The following is a 22,247-nucleotide window of genomic DNA, read 5'->3' on the forward strand; positions in this document are numbered from 1 at the left end:
AAAATCTGATTTGAGGTCTAGTAAATTCTAATCCGAATTTATTAAAGAAATATCACAAAAATGATTTTAGTTTTGCTAAAGAAGCTTCCCTTTATGACACCCTACCATTAATTTCAAACTGTTCCTCTTGTGAATCCCCTTTAAGTTCAGGTACAAAAGAGAGCCTCAAAAAGCTCAATCTTCAATTTTAAATCTGCTGTAATTTAATGCACAAAAATAATCACTCGAGACCGTAGAGAATTAAGATTCTTTAGAACTTAATTTGAGAGGTTATCGCTTTAATTTTTAAAAGAGCGATCGATCTTATTATGCATCCACTTTCTCAAGAGCTATCGACATTCATTTCTAATTAATTTGTGTATCGTCATTCTAATCAAATCTATCTATATGATTCAATGAAAATCGAAAAAGTTAATTTATTCGGGATCATACATATTAAAAATTAAAAACATTTTCCTATAAAGAGTACTTCCCAACATTTACTATAATCATCACGAAATGCATGTTAAAGTCGCTCTTCATATTATTCAAGGCCAACAAAAAAATCTGCCTTTATTATTTCCCGTCGTCTTTTATCATACCCTCAATAAATAAAAGGTCACCGTTCATCGGATCTGAGGCCCTAGCGCCTTCCCAGAAGAACCCAAAAAAAAAACTTACGTTATCTTTCCTTTTCTTTTTGTTTTGCTTTTATTTTTTCAAATCCATAAAATAAATCCGAACTGAAAAATATAGATATAAAAGAAAATCTAGAGAACAGAACTCCAACAAAGCCCACTTTCCCAGAGTCTTCCAAACACAAACACAGGCTCGATGGGTCGTCGGTCTCGCTTCCTCGCAATGCTCCTCGTCTCCTCCCTCCTCCTCCTCTCCTCCTCTTCTCACGGTATGATGTGAATCCTCTTTCACAAGTTCACAATTCATTCAGGAATTTACTCTTTTTCGTCAAAGATGCATGAAATCAACTCGATCTTGTGCGCTTCGCTCTTCTGGGATTTTGCAGGATTAGGCAGGAAAGTGATGGAGACTGTGAAGCAGGTAGGTTCTTCCCCGGTCGAGCTCGAGGTTGGTGTCCTTCCCGATAATTCCCCGTTTGTCTTCTCCTCCCCAGAATTGTTCTGAATTTTCCCGGCCTCTTGATTATGCAGGAAAGCGGAGGGCAGTGGAGGAAGATGGCGGAGGTGATGGATTACGCTGATCCCGAGCCGAACACCAACCCTCGGACTGGATACCTCTTGAGCCCTCCTCCTCCTCCTCCTCTTCCTGGACATGGCTAATTCTCAGTTCCCGTCGCCCCCATTTAAAGTGTCGTTAGTTCTCAGTTTGTTTCAGCCTTCTAAACTGTTCGTGGATTCACAGAGTTTGTCTGCAAAGAACGGGTTATGTTTCGTTGTGTCGTTCGCTGTTCTTTTCCCTTGCAAGAGTGTGTAATGCACGCGTGATTATGTAGGAGGCGAGGCGTCGTTTGCTGTTTTAGAGGAGACTGACTGGTTCCACTTCCATCCTTTTCCCTTTCGTTTTGGCTGTTGAGAACTGTCCTCTTCCAAGTATTGCAAATGCGAAAAACAAGTCGTTCTGTGAAGCAAAAATCTCAAAAAAAAAAAAAGGGTAATCAAAATGTCCTTTTCTCGTGGAAATTTGATCGGATAATCGAGTGTGTTTTTGAATTATTATTTGCAAGTAGATGAAACCTAGGCAGTTTCAAAGCCGATACCTAAGTACCAGGGGAAAAGTGCCAAAAAAGTCCTAAACCTTTTGCATTAGTGCCAATTTAGTCCTAAATCTTTTTTTGGTGCCAATTCAGTCCTAAACCTTTTGCATTGGTGCCAATTTAGTCCTAAACCTTTTTTTGGTGCCAATTCAGTCCTAAACCTTTTGTTTTTGTGCCAATTTAGTCCTTCCGGAAGGACTAAATTGGCACAAAAACAAAAGGTTTAGGACTGAATTGGCACCAATTAAAAAGGTTTAGGATTTAATTGGCACCAAAAAAACGTTTATGACTAAATTGGCATCAATGCAAAAGGTTTAGGACTGAATTGACACCAAAAAAAGGCTTAGGACTAAATTGGCACTAATACAAAAGGTTTAGGACTTTTTTGGCACTTTTCCCTGACTACCAGCTTGCTGCCAAATTTTCGGTCGAACTGTTGCGCAAAATCACACCGGATTTGCATTGTCATGTTGCTGACGGTTTCATCACGTTTCGATGACCCAGAATGGGGTACAGCTTTTTACTATTATACCTCTTGAAACTTGGGATTGAGCAATTTATTTTGCTCTCATACGGAGAAAAGAAAATTTTCGGGTCTTTCGATATTCACTCGATATCCGGTCGCAAGGTTTTATTTGGTATTACTTATCTTGCAAAGTATTAACTAGAAAAGGAGATGCGCCAGCGCATATGACGTCAAATACAATGTCGTTTGTGACAATGATGATTGTTCGGATTCACCACTACATCATTATTACACGATGAAGGGGGCCTTCATGTTCCCTTCGGAGACCATAGAGTAGTCGACAATTTTTCACCATATTAATTGGTGACAGTGCGTTGCATGAGTTATTTGTTAATCATCAAATACACGTCGCGCGCACCCTTCAATATACTAGCTAGTCAACTACTATGTGTTGGACCTACACTCTGCTTAATAGAGTATTCTATGTTACACAGAATATTGCAATCCACGTTGGTGGATTCGACTTCTACATCCCGCAAGTATGTTTTATTTAGCGGCAAGTTTCAGGCTTAAGTCAACGCCTGGCTTGTCCACTTCTGATTTGAACAAGAATCGTGAAAGTTTTATGTCGATAGGCTGGAAAACTTCTCTCCCAAAGGATTGTTAAGGCCAAGGAAAGAAGAATCACGTTTTTTCCTCTAACAATATGCATAATCGGCGGATTTTCTTTAGAGATGTTACCCTAGGTAACTTTGCTTCGCACGCATCGAACACATCCAAAAAACCCCCCTATGTGTATGTGCACACATGCCACACACTCGCGAGACCATAGATGAAGCCTGATTTGGGGTCACATGAGGTTGGAGGGCATAGAGTGGCCTCGAAACCCTTGCCACTAAAGTATGACCTCAAGTCGGCCCTAGTATGTGGTTGTAGTGCCTTTGTTGTGAGGGACAAAGAGAGGGCTTGGATGTGATGGTGCCGATTGCTTCGATGGTGGCCATGGGCGTCTAGAGTTACATGGTTACATTTGAATACCAGTTCGAGAAATGTGTGACTTAGAGCATCAAAATGTCTCTTTCCGTAATCATTGTATTAGTTGCCAAAAAGAAAACGAAAGCAAACTGCTTATCAGATGAAGATCTTATAATCGCAAAGCGCTTTCTCTAATGTCTCAAAAATTTCGACCTTTGATGGATGTATAGAAGGTATGTAAATAGTTGAGATTGGTTGGTACACCAAGAGGAGTATTTGGTGAGATAGAGGATCAACATCCCTGTTGTTCATATATTCCCATTAAGCACACCAGCATGGTGTCATTGCAATGCGGCATAACATAGCAAGCTGAACTTTCCCTCCTAAATAGGTGACTTGATCGAATATACTATGGCAAATAGAGAACTCCAAATAGAGACAAATCATAAGAGTAGGAACCATAACAAGTTTTGGGCTTTTGAACTGAGTTGGGCCGCCCATGATGGGCCGACCCAACCCAGCTTTGAATGATTCAAATGTTCCCACATGAGGGAAAAGGCGTGCTCTAGTAAAGGTGTGTGGTGACCAAAAAGAAAAGTAATAGAACATTAGTGCTCGTGGGGTTGGTGCCGTGAGAAGTAAAGAGAGAGATCAAGGTTCTTCGGAAATTGCAAGTGTTCTGTGAGATCAAAGGGACATATTTGGTTGTGAACATACGGGTTTTAGTGCGAGTACATGATTACTTTTCTGGCCAGTACAAATATAATGGTATTACGTGGAGCAACCTCGGTTCTTAAGACTTAAGGTACGATTTCGTGAAATCCGTTATAGGATTAAAGCCGCCAAGGTAGTTGGTCTAGTGGTAAAGAAGTACGTGTCTTGCACGAGTTTCACGTTGGGAGTGAACCTCTTAAGGGCTCGTGATGTGTTGCCTTATTGGGAAGTATCTCACGAATAAATTTTGGGTGGTAGCATCTTGATAGGGTTGCGGTGATGAGCTCGTCCAACTTGAACCTTTGGATTGTGGGGGTGCAAAGTAAGTCTGGCTCAGCCCAAATAATGTTCCATAACTGGTGTAAAACCCTTATAATAACACTTAGAGGAGATTGCTAGTACCGGGTAACTCGGTGATATGAAAATAAGCACAGCACTAACGGTTGGTGGCTTAGGACATGAAATCAAAATCATGTAGCTCACTCTATTAGATTCAGTAGCGAAATCTCATATGCCCTGGCTTAAGTTTATGTGTTATTGTAACATAATTTTATCCTTTCTCAGACATTGGTGTGCAGTTCAATCCGCCTTATCTTTCTCGGTCGTTGGACGTGATCTCCATCTCAAAAGTTGCTTTTCTCGTGCCTTCATACGTCAATGAATCAATTAAAAGTTAGATGGCCGATAGATCATCAATGTTGGATGCACCGACTCCCCCTAAAGATGTCATGCCCCATCATGAGATAACCATCTAGAGCCGCACAAAGAATGAACGGATGGGAGCTATATCCTATGCATTGTCTGATAAAACGGGAAACTTGGGACCGAAATTTTTAGAGTACTAAACTCTTGAGTGTTTGAAAACTATAACTATAGAACTCTGAGGTCGAAATATATCTGTTATCACCATGAATTTGAATGGTCGATGATTTTTTGTTCTTGGTGGCATTGAATATAGTGGAATTATCAAATGGTTGTCAATATATAGTTATCAACCGGCGGAGGAAGAAGGAAATTTAAAAAGAAAGAAAAGAAAAGAATAATTATAAAAAGTTTTAAAAAATTTTAAAAATTGTCTATATTAGCGCCCGTCGTGGCATATAAGGCGGTCGACGTCCATGTTAGCAATTTTCAACCAATTTTGGCTGGAATGTGTTTAGAGCGTGCAGCAAAAGCTTGATATCTTCACCCGAGTAGATCGCCAGAAGGGAGACCAAGTCCGAGCTTGTCATCATATCCAATTGGATCCACCTCCACTCAAAAGTTTAAGCTAATAAGGTATGGACTAACTTAGATATATTAACTTTTTCACACTACACCAATTTTCCAATGTTAGATATTTCTAATACAACTCACACATACATTTTAACAATCTCTCATTCACGCGTGACCTCAGTGTTAGGTTTGCTCTCCCTTAATTTAAGTATTATTCTATATCAACTAATTTCAACTTGAATCTCCAAATCATTGCAATGCACCCACAACTATGCACAAGAATCGTCATCATCTACTAACTTGGGATTGCATCACCAGACCAATTGTTTGTGGTCTCTTCTTGCTAGATTGGTGTTATCATGGTCTCTTCTCGATGTACCAACCGTTATGGCAATTTCCACTTGAAACAAGCGTCAATCATGAGATTTCTTTCTTGAGATATGAACAGATTGGGGTGGAGCACCAATCAACTATCAGCTCCGATACCATTTGTTGGGAGCACACAGCAGGAGCCCTATACTTTCACCCAGGGCAATCGCCAAAAGGAAGCCTATGTCCAAGCTCGTCAACATTTTCAATTAGACTCACCTTCACTCAAAAGTTCAAGTCAATGAGTTATGGGCCAACTTGGATATATTAACTGCTCCACACTACACTACACCAATTCTTCGATGTGAGACTTTTTAACACAACTCAGACCCGCATCCTAACAGAATGACTAAATTGACGAATTGTCAAAAGGTTTATGACTCAATTGGCACAATTGAAAAGATAGATTTAGGACTTTTTGGTGATTTTCACCCAGAACCATAGAATTGTTTGTCCAACGGAAGGAAAAAGATGATAGTTTGGTGTACATACTATGAAGAATAAGCAATTCAAGCATATAGAAAATGGTTCAACTAAGCTACTAAACAACTTTGAGCAAATTAATATCATGGCTTCATAGTTTGTCGTCATTTATCAGCGACGTGCCATGGATCCACGAGATTCTTGAGCTTGCATTGGCAAAGGCCATGGTGTACATACTATGAAGAAGATTTCCTCCTTTCGCAATCCTTTTCCCCCTGAAATATCCTCCATTTGTTGTTTTATAAATATTTTATCAACAAACAAATCTATTGAAATTTGAATCTTTCTTATCCTACTCACAACCTTGTCAAAAAATAGTTTAAGCTTAAAATACTTTTAATTTTCCACATACATACGTGTGAATTATGTTGGATGTATGCCCTAAAGTAACTATGTAATGGTTACATGTTAGGGATTTAAGTTGTACTATCAATTTCATTATTTATTTAACGACAAAAATGTATTCATTCATTTGTCCAATTATATATATATATATATATATATATATATATATATATATATGAATGATTCCATAAAATTAGTTGTGACTAAAACTATTATGGAGACGTTAAGAATATGTATGGGTTCATCATTAGACTGAATTTTTAACCGTTCTCGTTCGATGGATCATTAAGTGGATATTATCCTGTTGAGACTGGTGTGTTCTTAACTTCACCATTAAGTATTGAATACTTAAGGGAATGACAAGTAATGAGTTATTGGGTATTGTTATGCCTGAGTTAGAACACATATGCTTGTATCAGACATGTTCACTGAACGTGACATGTATAGAATGATTAGCAACATAAAAGCCTAATCGTTCATACTCTGGTCTTCTGTAAATAATTCTTAGACCTGAGGCATAGTATTGACTTGTATGTTGGACGACTATGGTTCACATGTGTGCATATTGCTAGTTCGTTGATCCTTCTCTGTACTTGATGGTCATAGTTCGTTCACATTGTGTGCAAAATGGATTTCGTCTCCTTGTTACATGCAAGGTACAATAATTATGTCTTATGCGATCTAATCATGACACTGCATTGAAATTAACGACCGGGATTGTAACCAAGAATGAACTATTTATGTCTCGTAAAACTGCATGTCAATTAAGTTTGTATATATGATCGAATTGGTGGCTTGACAAATATTCTATGGTCTTTATTCGATCGAGATATAGTAAGACAGATGGATTGAATTACACAATAGTAAAAACTGACAGGTTCATTATGTCCTTAAAGCATTCACACTGTCTGTGCAGCCATGACATATTGTTAGATGTCAATCATGGTTTGCAAGAGTTAAAGATTGATCGAGACAATCAATTCTCTTGAGAGTACTATTGTGTTAGTGCAAGTCTTACTATCAACTTAATGATGAATCTACCATAACCAATTCAGGATTACATTAAACGGGAGAGATAATATTGCAAATATTCAAATTGAATCGAGCTAAAATTAAATTAAATAGGATTTTATTTTATTTTTTGGTCATAGGTGTGCATGCATATGATGCACACGAAATACATACATGCTAGTTACGCACTCTTATTTTTAATCATTTAAAAAAATAAAAAAATGATTAAAAAAAGGGGATTATGCAACATGTGTGAGTGAAAGGTAAAAAGTTTATCTCTTCTGGTGCCGCCATGATTGAAATATCGAAAGTGCGGAAAATTGTCTCCACGAGATTATTTGCACAATTATAGTGGTGATTACCCGCAAGTTCTTTATTCTATTCGACGTGCGATTGGTGGTGTATTTGAACTAGAAGTCCGACGTTTATGAGGGCTCAAACTGAAGATTATCCGAGGCATGCTGCGAGAAATAATCCGTATAATCACTTTGTTCTTCTGATTTTTTATTAAAACACATGAACAACACATTTGGAGATACATATATGGTTTTATTTTTATTTATGCTTCCACTGCTTCTATATTTTGTTTTTAACTCTGCATGTACCTGTGAACACCAGCATTTTCGTGTCAAACCAATAGTATCTTTTGATTAATTAGTAATTCAGATATTTTGTAATAATACGATGTTGTAAGATCTTTTCAACGTAAGTCGCCATCGCAGGTGCTTTTTTTGGTAGTAGATTGAATGGAAAAAAAGGTTAGGGGGCATTCGGCAACTTGCCAAATAGTAAAAAATTTTGTTCTTTTGTTCCCATAATCAGTTTGGGAACAGAAATCCATTTGTTAAAATTTTTGTGCCCGAGCACAAATTTGCAAATAATTGTTCCTAGAATCAGTTTTGGAATAAAATCAAGAAGCAAAAAAAAATAGCTTCTTGATTCTGGAACAATTTTTTCATTTCTGATTCTTCTTGATTTTCTTCTTTTCTTTTTTATTTGTTCTTCATCTTCTTCCCGGTCTATCGCCAGCGACCGCCCACCGGCAACCGTCCACCGGTGACCGGCGATGACAAGGTCGGCTTTGCCCATATCTGGCGAGGCCGACCTCGTTGTCGCTGGGGCAGCGATGGCGAGGTCGGCCTCACTAGATCTAGGCAAGGTCGAGCCTCGCCCGACCAAGGCGAGGTCGAGCCTCGCCCGGCCATGGTGAGGTCGACCTCCGCAACGGCCAGGTCGGCCTCGCCTTGGCTGGGCGAGGCTCAACCTCGCTGTGATCTGGCGAGGTCGGCCTCGCCAGATCTGAGCGAGGTCGAGCCTCGTCCGGCCTGGCGAGGCCGACCTCGCCGTCACGACCGGCGAGGGCTGGGACGCCCTTGCCAGCCCTGGCCTGTTGCCAATCGCCAGCACCGGTGACCGGCCATGTCCAAGGAAAAAAAAGGAAAAAAAAAAGAAAGAAATATTAAAAAATTCAAAATATTAGTAATAAAAAGAAATTTTGTGTTGTTAGCAAACGCATTTTTGTTCTTTTTCTATTTTAAGAATAGAAATTTTGAGTAATTACCAAACGCCTTCAAATGCTTTGAAATTATTTTCGGGTACGAAATAAAAAAAATTTATTTTTAAATATAATCTATTTTCGAGTACATAATGTTTGCCGTGCGCAATTTTAAAATACTTTCGCTCTGTGACTCTGGATCACAATGGAACAATTCGTCATGTTGCTTTCCCTCGTACTTTTCGTTCTCTGAAACCACGCATGAAACTCTCGAAATTCAAATTCAATCGTTTTCATTTTCTGTACTTTTCAATCACTGTCTGTCTGTGTGTCTCTCTCTCGAAGCAACACGTATGTAAAAGCCTGCAAAGCCGCGAGGGAAGCTGGATAACCTCCCTTCCGACGTTCCGATTTCCATGTCACTCCCTCGTCACGCAAACTTTCCCTCGCAATTCCCCTCTTCTGTAGCCTTGCCTCACGACCTTTTCAAAACCCACCCGCCAACGCACTTTTCACGCATCTCGCACGTCCTATAAATGGACCGTCTTCGCCTTCCCCTCGCCTTCTGGCCCTTCCATATCTGATCACCTGAGCCGCCCCCGCAAACCCATTTGAGTTCCGAGCCATTCGGGTCGCTCTGCTGCCTTCCATGGCGAAGCCCGGCGGCGAGGCGAGACGCCAAGCCAGCGGGAAGGAGGTGCGGAAGAAGAAAGCGACGGGAAACGGCGGGGGGAGCCGCGAGGAGGAGGAAAGTCGCGACCTTGGAGGTGAAAGTGGTGGTCCCGCGATAGGGGGCTTCGGAGATGGTCGCCCGCGGAGGCACGGAGGCGGCGACCGTTCCGGGGAAAGAAGGGTTCGCTTCGCCGGTGAGGAAGAGGTAGAGGGGGGCGAAGGTGGCGGTTCGAGGGACGAAGCCGTTGCTCCTTGCGAGGAGGGTGAAGTGACCGCGGGAACTGTTAATCGGGTCGAGGGCCGAAGTCCGATCAAGTTGAGAGCGAGGGATCGTGGCGGGAAGAGGGAGGTAACAATGTATGACGACAGCGAAGACGATGGAGGTTTTGCCAAGAAGAGGGTGCGGAGACAGAAGGGCATATCGAAGGGGGGAGTTGTGGAAGTTCACGAAACAGGATCGGCTAAGAAACGAGCTGTCAGAAATCTCGATGTTGCAGGGAAAGGTACAAATGCAGGCAAAGATGAAGAAACCGTGAGGGAAAGAGGTTTAGGAATTGGCAAAAGATTATCGCAAAAGAAAAGGAAAAGCCAGCTGAGGGAAACAGAGAGCAATGCGGGGATAAACAGAGAGGCCACACGCGTGAGACCAAATAAACATGACCCTAAGGTAAACGCAAGTGTCTCTCCATGTTTTTTCATTTGGGTGTGTGCGTGGTGCTACGACTGATGACGTTTTGTTCTTGGTATTGATTCAACAGTGGTTAGAAGAGGAGTGTCGAATGTGCCATCAATGCCAGAGGAGCGATAAAGATCGTATTGTTCGGTGTAAAAGTTGTAAGAGGAAGCGATTTTGTGCACCCTGCATTAAGAATTGGTATAACATTGGTCCTGCACCTTTGGTCGGTCTTCCTTTGCCTGCTCATACAAGATGCGCCTCATCTTGCTGTTATGATGACTGTGAATGGGTTGGTTGAAATAAATAGCAAACGATTAATTTTGATGAGCTCGAATGCAATGGGACCTTCTTTTTCTCTGGTTTTTGGTGCTTGTTATGTTTCTTGTGCGCAGGGCACCAGGAGACTAAACAATGTGTTTTGACAACAGGAATTCTTTATATGGAGTATGATTAGGATTTTTGGTTTTCTGTATTAATGCTCCAGTGAGCTCATACTACTACTCATGGAGCAATTAAATGCAGAGATAGGGTTCTTTGAACTTTGCCTCAAAATTATACTAGACACAAATGAGGTATAATGTGACCGATAGATTATATATTGCTCAGTTACCATGATCATGAAGTAGCTGGATTCAAGGTGCGTAAACATTGGTTAAATCAGTAAAAACCTGGAAAATGTGTCTTGGCTTGAGCACCTTGTGCTTTTAACATGGTCTGCTGCTTCTGGAAGTTTATTGATTGAAGTCCCTACACCTAAATAGCAAGGTGAAATTTGTAGTGGGGAATTCCCTTAAGTAAAAACTGTGCTTAATGCCCATTCATTTTCCTGATTTTTTATTGGGATATTGGGCAATTTACTCTTCTTTGGCTTGGTGCGTAGGTATCCTATGACAACAGAGGAAGATATTGCCAAAGCTTGCCCATTTTGTCGTGGGAACTGCAATTGCAAAGCATGCTTACGTCTAGATGCACCAGTTAAGGCATCTGTTTTCACTCACATCTTCTCTCTTGATATGCCAAACTGTTTTCATTGATGTTCACATGCATAGGCAGAGCTGCCAATTCCACGTGTGTTCATGCCTATCTAATTCATTGTGTTTGTTGTAGAATCTGAGGAAGATGGAGTTAGTAACTAATGAAGAAGCTACTAAGCATTTCCGATATTTGCTGCAAGCACTGTACCCATTCGTGAAACAATTTCTTGTGCACCAAATGATGGAGGTGGAGTTCGAGGCAAAGAGAAAAGGTATTTCCTGCTTGTGCCGTGAATAAAAAAAAGGAACTTACACTTTGATTTGATACATGATGATAATGACAAGAAATGCCCTTCACTTATTCCTTTGCACTTTGATTTGAACTTGCAATGTCCACTTTCTTCTCTTGATATCCTTTTCTGGGATCAAAGGTTAGTCATCTGCTGATTTCATGGGGGCAGCCTGGCAGGGACTTGCCATTCAATGATATCTTATGTTAGTTCAGAAGAGTATTTTGGGAGAGCATGGTGGTCAAAATTTTAACTTATATAGCATCAGAATATATCTTTATGACCTTGCAATTTGGGAGTGCAAAAGGATATGTCCCACTGGATTTCCAGCTGTTCCTTCTCTTTTAGTCTTCACTCTTGGGGTTGATTGTAAGTGGTTCATCTAGGTTATTTTGTATTCTTATAACAATAAGGTGATGCCTTTCTTAACTTGCTTATGTCCATTTGATTTGGCAGGGCTACGAATTCAAGAGCTCAACATTGCGAAGGCAGGATGTCATGCTGGTGAACGAGTGTACTGGTAAGAGTTCTGCTTTGAGAGCCTACTGCTCACCACTTCCCATCACATAAATCATTTCTACCAGTTAGTTTAATTACAACAGAAATTTTTCAGCGACAACTGCAGAACATCTATCATCGACCTCTACAGATCCTGTCCCAAGTGTTCTTATGATCTCTGCCCAGTGTGTTGCCAGGAGATCCGTGAAGGACGTCTTCGGGGTAGTCAGGAGGAAGTAGTAATTGAGTACATTGACAGAGGGGAAAAATATTTGCATGGTCTGAAGGTGGACAGTGTTGATGTTGCAGTTGAACTTAATCAATCAGAAGTAAAAGTAGAAACTAGGTGGAAATTGGCAGAAGATGGAAGTATTCCTTGCCCGCCAAATAACATTGGAGGCTGTGGCAATGGCCTTCTGGAGTTGAAGTGTATACTAGAAGAGAATTTTGTTCTAAGATTGGTGGAAAAGGCAGAAGTGATTGCTAGAGAGCTCATGCCTACAAGTTCAGGTCATGGTCCTCCACAATGTCCTTGCCTTAAGCCAGAAGGCAATGTGGAGAAAAGTGGTAACCATTTAATGAAAGCTGCTAGTCGAAGTGATTCTAATGACAACCATTTGTTCTGTCCAAAGGCTAAAGAAATCCAATCTGGGGATCTAATACATTTCCAGAGCCACTGGATCAGAGGAGAGCCTGTAATCGTCAGCAATGTGCTTGAAACTGGAACTGGTTTGAGCTGGGAACCTATGGTTATGTGGCGTGCTGTCCGCCAGATATCACATAAAAAACATGGCCAACATAAGGATGTGAAGGCGATGGATTGCTTGGATTGGTGCGAGGTTAGTTAAATCTCTAATTGCTGGGGATTGGTCTCAATACTTCTTTTATGAATTCCCTGCAAACTTTTGGACCTACTTCTGCATCTTAAGTTTGGCAGAATGTTCTACTCTTTTCCCCGCCTTTTCATATATTAGCTGCTTGGTTTGTTGGAAGAAACTATAACAAGACAACACTGGTTGCAGATTGCTCGTCTTGGAGAACTCTCAAAGATGAGAATCCTGCTTCCAATGGAATATTATGTTCCCATAGTGTTCCTGCTATATAAATAATCGTGTGGGTTGCAATTATCTTTTAACTGAAAGCTAACTTGAACATCTTCCTTTGAGAGCATAGTCAATAATTTAAATCTACCACGGTTTGTTGCCCAATTTATGCTAAAACTGTTTGCTCTGGTCTTATCTCAAAATACATTCGGCAATCAGTTTATCAATTACTACTGATGAAAGTAATAACTGTCAAAATTCGACATACATTATTTACTTCTCTTTCATTATTGAGAATTAATCACATGAATTCTTGAAGGGTTTATGAGGCTTATTGTCATATATAGGAGAACTTTTACCTTCAAAAAGACTTAATTCCTTCTCTAAATAAACAAGAGAAGTGAGTTGAGTACAATCTGTGCTTCATTGTGTGTAGGTTGTTCTTGCTCTTTCTACTAATGAGCCCCCATTCTTTCATGACTTGATGCTAAGTAGTCCATTAATAATTGGTGGCGATAGGAACATTCCTATTTGTCATGGAAGAGAAAAGCTCTCTTTGCTATTTCCTGTAGCACATCGAATTGAATATCTTTTCAAACCATTTCTTGTCATTCCTTGCAGCTATTTATCCTTACCTGTTGAAAACAAGATGGTTTTGTCATCTTCTCTTTACTATCCTACCTCTTCTTCCATCTCTTTCCTTTGATCCAGATAAACCTTTTGGTCTTTGCTTCAGTTTTGGCGCTGCTCTTATTAGATGCTTACAATTTTTGTTCTTTCTTGAAATGCAGGGAGATATTAATATTCACCAGTTTTTTGCTGGATATACCGACGGCAGATTTGATAAGGAATATTGGCCCCAATTGCTTAAGTTGAAGGATTGGCCTCCTTCTCATTTGTTTGACGAACGTTTGCCACGTCATGGTGCTGAGTTTGTTTGCTGCTTGCCTTTTAAGGAGTACACGCATCCTTCCAGTGGTTTCTTAAACCTTGCAGTGAAATTGCCCCAGAATTCACTTAAACCAGATTTGGGTCCGAAAACTTATATCGCTTATGGATTTGCTGAAGAGCTAGGGCGTGGAGATTCAGTCACCAAGCTTCACTGTGACATGTCTGATGCGGTATCTTCTCAACTCTGTGAACCTCAAATTGTTGCACCTTTGCTCTTGCATTTGTTCGTCTTACTGGACAGACTGCACATGAACTAAAATTTGTTGGTATGTCAGTAAGGATGGTGTGAGCATAAATGGAAAATGAGTTACATGAGGAAATTTTTTCTAAGAGATACACTAATTATGTAGGTTTGGAGACAATGGTTAATCATCTCTTTCCCCCCTAGAAACATATACATCCTCCTATTCATTTGTCCAGAATTGCCCATTTGAAGTATGAGTTAACTTAAAGCAAAATTTACTTTTCAAATGAGACACACAGTAGGCAAAGTTTGTTCTGGAATTTGAAATTTGTACACTGGCTTGAGGTTTCTTAAAGCATTTATGTTGAAAATTGTCCTATTTGTTTTCCAGATCTAGTGCCTTTATGATGTTTGTCAGGCGTACTTGTTCTGAAGAACACGTGTGATTGATTATATTTACTTTTCTCTTCTATTTATCACGTTTTGTTCTTCTCTCAATGCAATTGAAAGCGATTGTGTCTATATTTACCAATGTCAGAAGACAGCAGATCAGTAGGGTCAGAGTTGGTAGATATTGTGTGGAATTTGTGGATATTAATCAGACTGGCAGGGCTTTAGTTGATGTTTGTTATACCTTGATAGTTTTACTTGATTATGCTCGATGTTACTATTATGTGGCAGTGCGATGCAAGCCACTGCAAAAATGTTGTAGCTCAGATTAGTTCAGATTTGATGTCATGTCCTTATTTTCCTATCTCCTGTAGAACTTTAACTACTTAGCTATTACTCTTTTTACTGTTGTTGACCTAATATTCAGGAGATCTTTAAATTTATAACTTGGTTGTTTCGTGTTTCATAATGAGCAATTTGTTCGCAAAGCATGGGGATATGATTTTCAGTTATCAATTGCCAGTGCCTTTATACCTCAATTTTTTTAAACAAGCTGTCGCCTGTAACATCTTTAGGTATCTGATGCTTCCCATTAACTTTCTAAATAGCCTATCTTCAGTCGGCAGTTGCTTATGAACCTGAAGAGAGAAAATGAGGCCTGCTTTTTCTAATCAACCCAGCTAGAATTTTCTAGGAAGATTCTGAAATCAATCTGTTTTCGTGAGCATTGAGCTTGATTTGACGTGTAAAGTTGAACATGATCTAAAAGTCCGAAGGATAATTACATGTGTTGGTGAAGTGGTAACTTGTGATCTGGAACATATCCTGTTATCATGTTATTCTGCCTTTTGTATTAGAAATGACTGCCATTATGTGGTTGCAATGATTTGGAATGAGAAATATTGTTGAAGATAGGTATCTGCTGCAGCTATAATTGTCTCTGTTTCTCACAAATTCACAGCAAGAGTCACATTTATTGATTGATTGCTAAATATCCAACGTGACTGGTGCATGTAGTGATTTGGATGGAGCTGATTCTTGTGCTGCTGTTTGGCTGTACAACTGTTTCAGGTCAATGTGCTTACACATACTGCAGAGGTAAGATATACAAGGGAACAAATGAAAATAATGGACGAGTTGAAGCAAAAACATCGAAAGCAAGATCAAAGAGAAGGGATTGAAGTTTGTAAGGATCTTGAGAAAACAATTGACAATACTACATACAACAATCTTGTATGCGGGGCAGATGAACGATGTGATACTAATGGTCATGTTACATTGGATGGGAGAATTCCTTTAAGTACAGCAAATATGACCAAGACTGGAGAAGGAGAAGCCAGTCCAGGAGCTATCGATGGGGCTTTTGGAACTTCAAGAACTTCTGGAGATGTGTTGGATGCAGCTGAGGGAGGTGCGGTCTGGGATATTTTCAGGAGAGAGGATGTTCCTAAGCTGCAGGACTATCTGAAAAAACACTTCAGGGAATTCAGGCACACTCATTGTTGTCCTCTGCCTCAGGTAATTACCTGGCTAAGTGGACTTCGAGCTCTGATGTACAGCGGTAGCTTTCATAGAAAGATCTGTGGCCGTTATTTTTTTTCCCAGTATTTTGATATAGATTGAATGTTTTACATCTCATTCCTTTAGTAAAGGGCTTCAAATGGTACTTCGGCTCCATTTGATTATCACTAGCTTGTAGTGCATGGAGAATTCTCTTCGAGAGGGATGGTGTCATAGATGGATCTTCAGCCACATCAAAGCTTTGTTGAAAAGTCTAATCTTGTCTTGGTAGAGAGATCAATAAATCATGCTTATTGATAGGTCCAAGTGGTGTGCTTCAAAGTCGGTGCCTAATCAGTACTGCAGGCTGATTGCACGACTCATGGTAGCTATGTAGCGTATTAAACGAAGCCATAATATGAGCTGTTGAATGATTCAGGAGAAGTTAAATTAATTTTTGTTCTTTGTGCTGTTGTGCAATTGTTTCTGACTTGTGAAATAATCTGCATCTTTGCTCGGTGCAGATTGTACATCCAATACATGATCAAACCTTTTATTTGTCTAGGGAGCACCTAAGGAAGCTAAAGGAGGAATTTGGTTAGTCTATTACAGTACGTCCACACAGTCTGCACATTAATTATCCTACTCTTTGCTTATTGACTTTCATGTTTCTGTGTTTAGGAATAGAACCCTGGACATTTGTGCAGAAGCTTGGTGATGCTGTCTTCATTCCTGCTGGCTGTCCTCATCAAGTCCGGAATTTGAAGGTGGACAATTTTTTTGTTAAAATATTGATCCTTATAAAATCTTTTGGAATGTGTGCTCTGTTTGTGAAATAAAGTAAACGTTGATGAATTGCTTCTCAGCAAATGTCCCTTAAAACATGAATTTCTTCTTAGCAAACTTGATCAATTGTGGACTGGGAGGTGAGATGATGATTACACAACTCACTGCTAATTGGTATTTAAGCAAATACCCATTCAGCTAAGAGATGTCACAGTTTGTGCTAATCAAGAGATGATGTCACTTTTGGGGTAAAAAATCGCACCTTTTGATAATTGTCGCGTTGCTTCTTTAAATTCATTGAGGTTGATCATTTTTTCTATTTCATGCATGCCTGAAGTAAAGTAAAGCCTTTCTCGTAGATTGCATAAAAAACAGGCTTATGAATTGGATTATTAGTATAGTTTGATCATTACAAGGTCACCTGTGATGTTGTAATGAATTGTGTATGTGGTTATTTGGTAATTTTTTTCAAATTTTGTAGATGATTCAATTAGTAATCTGTTGTATTATCTCCACTGTTATGGCAAGTAGGATATTTAATAATACAAGTGATGCTTTGTCATTCAACAGTTTTAAAGTAAAAGTTGATAAGCTAGAGGAAGAACACTAACTGAATCAGAATTTATCTAAAATTTGACATAAATAATAGCTAAGAATTGTAAAAAGCTCCCTGGGTTACAACAGTGTTGACTTGCTTTGAAAAGTGGCAAATGAAATGCACTCTGCATAAATGGTTTGGCTTCTCTAGTGCATTGATATTTTAGCTTTCCAGTATGTCTTATGCTGCTCTTCTTTTGTTGCAGTCGTGTATCAAGGTTGCACTTGACTTCGTTTCTGCTGAGAATGTTAGTGAATGCATCCGCTTAACAGAGGAATTCCGTTTACTTCCCAAAAACCATCGAGCCAAGGAGGACAAGTTGGAGGTTTGTTACTTCTACTTGTATGAGGGATTCAACATTAACGCAATTGTTGATTGAATCTCATATTTAGAGAAGTCTGTTTTTCTTTTAATTATTTGTCAAATTGTTGACAGTCCATCTGAGTATTTCTTGCTATCGTCGCTATTGAGACGGTATTGTCTTTTTCTCTATTATTGCAATCTTTTCCACATGTCAACATTTGATGTTTACAATTTGATATCAGTAAATTAACTGTGTGGAATTGTGGTGAATTTGCAGTTAGATTATTGGCAAGACTCTTAGCTGGCATAACAAAAGATACCTTTCTATGTTGGCATGCGAGAATTAAATTTAGAGCCAGCTGCACTCATAGGAAAACGTTATTGTTAGAATGCCCTCTCAACATGCATTACTTCCTGGAGTCATAAATTAAATATTCAAAGTTTTTGTTGGAAGTATAACACTTCTATTCTGATAAATATTTGTTCGGGATGCAGATTAAGAAAATGATGATTTATGCTGTCAAACAGGCTGTCGAGTTTCTGGAGAATGTGGGGTAAGAATTTCACACAATTATTTGTACTAGTTGATACTGGTGATAACAATGGGTATGAAAACAATTATGGAATCTTGTGATCACGACTTAATTTTATCATAATACAGCTGGGAAAACAATCAAAATGTTGGAAACAAAATCGCTTTTCGAAAAAGATAGTAATGGGTTTAGTGTCTTTGACTTGACACTTAACTCTTATTTTAGATAATTGCAGCTCTCATAGTTTACACATTTTATGTTAATTTCTGAGAAAATGGTTGTGTGAGCAATCCACAGCTATTTCAAGATTATACTTACTGTGATTCTCTTATTATACTTGGTTTTCTGCTGTGAGATTCAGGCCCTGAGCAGATGTTGCATCCATCTGGTATAATGTCCAAGCTGCTTTTAGTTATGGTTATGCTTTTTTTTTTAATTGTAGACTTTGTCTGATTATCTCGTACTTCCAGTGATCACTTGGTTCTTTTTTGTAATATCTTCTTTTGGCTTGGTTGGAGCTGGTGTACATAGTTTAAAAATTTGAGAGGCATCAGAAGTCAGAACTTAATGAATAGTCGGTGCACTATAAGTTGCCAAGTGTGTCTCCAAGTCTTTTATCATATTTTTGAGTTCTCGTTATTTCTCATTGAATTCTAGCATGAAAGGGCCTACGCTTCAAGTCATGTTGCATTTCTTAGGAAGTTGTATGATTCAACAGATGATCGCATCTTATTATGGTTATTAAGGCAAATTTCAGCAGGACTACATTAGTACAATGTATAGATTATATTTGAACTAGACCGCATCAATCAATTTGCGACTGTGATGATATCTGTTAGTTACATCAGCTAAATCTTGAATAGAAAGAATAGCCAACATGTTAATTGAAAACGGTATATAGAACATTGAAACAAAGAACAGAAAAAAGAATGAAAAAGAGGAATCTGTGAACCAAATTCTGTGAGGATAATGTTTCTTGTACAAGGTCCACTGATTGTTAGTTTCTTCTGTTGAAGCTTGGAAAATAGTTAGGACAAGAAATTTATCTCACTTGAAACGATAATAGACATCATAGTGGGTCCTCCAAAAAGCATTTTAAGTGTATTTAGGAGGCTGTTTTTGAGAAATTTGCAAGAGATTCTCTGGTTGGAAAAAAATCTTCCCTCTCTAAATTGGGGAGACTTGCTCTTATTGAAGTACTATTCTCAATGTTTCTATTTAGTTCACGTGTCTTTTTTCTATCCCTTGCTCGGTAGCATAAATAGTTGGAAGCATTCACGATAATTTATGGTGGGGTGATAACGAGGAAGCCCACGAGTTCCATTTGGTGAATTGGAAAGCAGTCAAGTGACTCTTTGGTGGTTTAGCCATCATGTTATTCAGCAAGGCTCTTCTTGGCAAATGGCTTTAGCAGTTCATTGTTGAAAATGAACATCTTTGAAGGAAAGTAGAGGTTGCGAAATTTCCTTGAAAAGGCAGGTTAGGTCACTTAGGATATGAGAGCTTCACATGGCACCAGTGCATGGAGGACGATTATAGAGGAATGGAGTGAGTTCCTTCTTGCTTCACGTGGAGTAGATAATTGAAATCGGACGTAGTTCTGGTCTAATGTTTAGCGTGGAGACATGGGTTTAAAAGACGGTTACTAGATCTCTCTCTTTGACATCTCCGGCAACAAGGATGCTGTTCTAGTGGATTGTGATAGATTGGACAATGGAATATTCATTTGGGTTTTGAAGTTTTTGTATGATATGAAGGTTTCTATGCAACTGTGGATGCTTTGGTGTGGAATAATGAAAATGGAATCATTTCTGTAAAGTCTTACTACGAGGTGCTAGACAAGGAGGCTGTTGCCATTTGGCGATAGAATGGATTTTTCCTTGGAAAGCAGTTCGGAATGTGAGGGTTCTTACAAGAGCTTTTTTCCTTGCTTCTTTTTGCTTGGGGGGGAACGAATGCTTATTTAACCTACATTCAACAGGCAAAGTACTGTTCAATAGGTTTTTCCTCTACAAGTGTGCTTTTGATTGAGAAAATTCTTCCATTCCCGTTGTTGAAAATCGGCTTGAAGTTTTACATATTTTATATTGAGGAAACTTGCATGTAGCTGCTTTGGTCGATACAATTGACTATTTGTCCTGTAATTGGGGTCGCTTTTGGTTTTGAGAGCTGTTTGTATATGTGATCCTGCCGTGAGAGCGTACGGAACTTCTATTCCCTTGGGTGCTCCTCTAGATGTCTCGGCAAATCTCAACCGTCGATAAAACTTTCAATTTTGTAATCAACCGTTGAGATTTATTAAGATATCAAAGGGAGTACTGTGCGGGATTGAAGGTTCATGTCTAAGTAAGATATGAGTTTATTCAACAAATTGATGCCAAGTGTCTATTCATGTTTTACTAGAATTGCTCGACATCTTATACGTAATTGTGTAATTTGTGATTGGTCACCTAGGTAGTTACATTCTGACCAAGAAAAAAACCTAGGTAGTTACATAAAAAAGTTATACAATTGATTTGATCGATATCGGTCATCGTTCCGCAATAGTTGAAATTTGCATGATTCCTTGAAAGACGAACGAAGTATTAGATTCAGCTGCAGCATAAAGCAATTGTATATTAATTGTGAAAACAACATAGAATACGATAATAAAATCTTTGTAAAGTCTTGAAAAGGTTGCCTTCGCCCGACCGCCAACCAAGCCCACTTTTCCAAGAAACCCCCACGAGTCCGCATTCTCTAGTCCCCACGACAAGGTCAGCAAAAAAAAGGCAAATTTTACGGAAATGTCTCGCACGTCCACACGAAAGACGACGGTTCATTACGTTGTTTGTCGTTAAAAAAATCAGAACAACGAAAATTGTGCAGGCAGACGAAGTAGAAGACAAAAGAGAAAATCAAAGGGCATGAGCGTGGAAATTTCTTATCCTCTAACGTGTCCCACGCATCAAGTCTGACCTTCTCTTCACGTTTCCCGCACTCTCTTTTCCTCTCCTGGAACCTTCCCTGCTTCCTCCGGACACTTTCCCTGGCTGACCAAACATTGAATCCTCCAAGCTCTAATGAATATATATACACACATATCACCCACAACCTTTTCAAGGTGCCCCCAAAGGAGAAAACCCTAGTATTCATTCTATCGTCGCTAGCTTAGTTTCCAGTTTCTTTTGTTGCGAATCGTGAATATATGCCCAGTACCATTTTTCAGGCAACGTCAATAGATACGTCTCTTGTTTTTTGTTGGTTGGAAGAGCAGAAGATGTCTCCGAGTCAATTATACTATGCCATAGCATTGGAGAGATCACCGACGACGAGCGAGAGCCCGGTATGTCTCCAGCTCATTCGGGGACTCGTTAACGTCCTCTCGGGCCATGCCATATACTCATGGGCTGCTAACAACTTGCCCGAATCCTTGTCGAGATTTCGGTCTTACCTCCTCCATCCAAAAGCCGAGGAGAAGGGCTCTCGCGTCGAGCCCTCGATGACCCGTCAGTACAGTTTCCAGGGCAAAAGGGACGATGGGGACGACAACGAGGAGGATGATGATAATGATGGTGGAGTGACCGTCTGCAGAGAAGATGTGGAGGTGGTGATGGGGAAGCTGGGGCTGTTCCACAGCCCCGAGAGCGGTGGCGGCCACGACGAGCTAATCGGTTGGGACAGACCGATGAGCTGCGTCGGGATTTCGCGGGTGTTCAAGGAGGAAGAGGCGAGCATGGAGGAAGTGAGGGAGGCCTTCTATGTGTTTGATGTGAATAGGGACGGGTTCATCGACGCCAAGGAGTTGCAGAGGGTCTTGTGCGTGTTGGGGTTTGATGGAAGAGGTGGAGGAGGAGGGTTGGAGGAGGAGGAGTGCGAGAGGATGATCAGAGCGTTTGATGAGAACGGGGACGGCAGGATTGATTTCCAGGAGTTTGTAAAGCTTATGGAGAAGTGCTCTTGCTGAAATTTCACATTCTTTTTTATGGTGCGCGACATTATTCAGGCTTCATCATCTGAAGATGACACAAATGATGAAGTCGTAATTCTCTCAATGAAATAGAGGTGTTTTTTTTTTTATTTTGG

At 39.8% G+C, this 22,247-nt stretch overlaps 2 protein-coding genes across 2 annotated transcripts; both read left to right on the forward strand.

Annotated features, from left to right (window-relative positions):
• The first annotated feature begins 9,109 nt into the window (after nt 1-9,109).
• Nucleotides 9,110-18,816, forward strand: LOC115688438 (lysine-specific demethylase JMJ26-like). The gene is made up of 13 exons (XM_030614254.2): nt 9,110-10,123; nt 10,215-10,330; nt 11,013-11,106; nt 11,240-11,378; nt 11,853-11,916; nt 12,010-12,733; nt 13,729-14,058; nt 15,534-15,980; nt 16,487-16,559; nt 16,644-16,729; nt 17,552-17,671; nt 18,145-18,203; nt 18,544-18,816. Exons 1-13 carry the CDS (start codon nt 9,434-9,436, stop codon nt 18,548-18,550), a joined length of 2,949 nt encoding a protein of 982 aa, XP_030470114.1. The 5' UTR covers nt 9,110-9,433; the 3' UTR covers nt 18,551-18,816.
• A 2,625-nt stretch (nt 18,817-21,441) lies between these two features.
• On the forward strand, nt 21,442-22,128 carry LOC115688426 (probable calcium-binding protein CML45). The gene has a single exon (XM_030614240.2). It carries the CDS (start codon nt 21,442-21,444, stop codon nt 22,126-22,128), a length of 687 nt encoding a protein of 228 aa, XP_030470100.2.
• The last annotated feature ends 119 nt before the right edge of the window (nt 22,129-22,247 follow it).

This window comes from Syzygium oleosum, unplaced genomic scaffold (assembly GCF_021117445.2).
Source record: "Syzygium oleosum isolate NSW1041296 unplaced genomic scaffold, Sole_v2.1 Sole_v2.19, whole genome shotgun sequence".
Lineage (NCBI taxonomy): Eukaryota > Viridiplantae > Streptophyta > Magnoliopsida > Myrtales > Myrtaceae > Syzygium > Syzygium oleosum.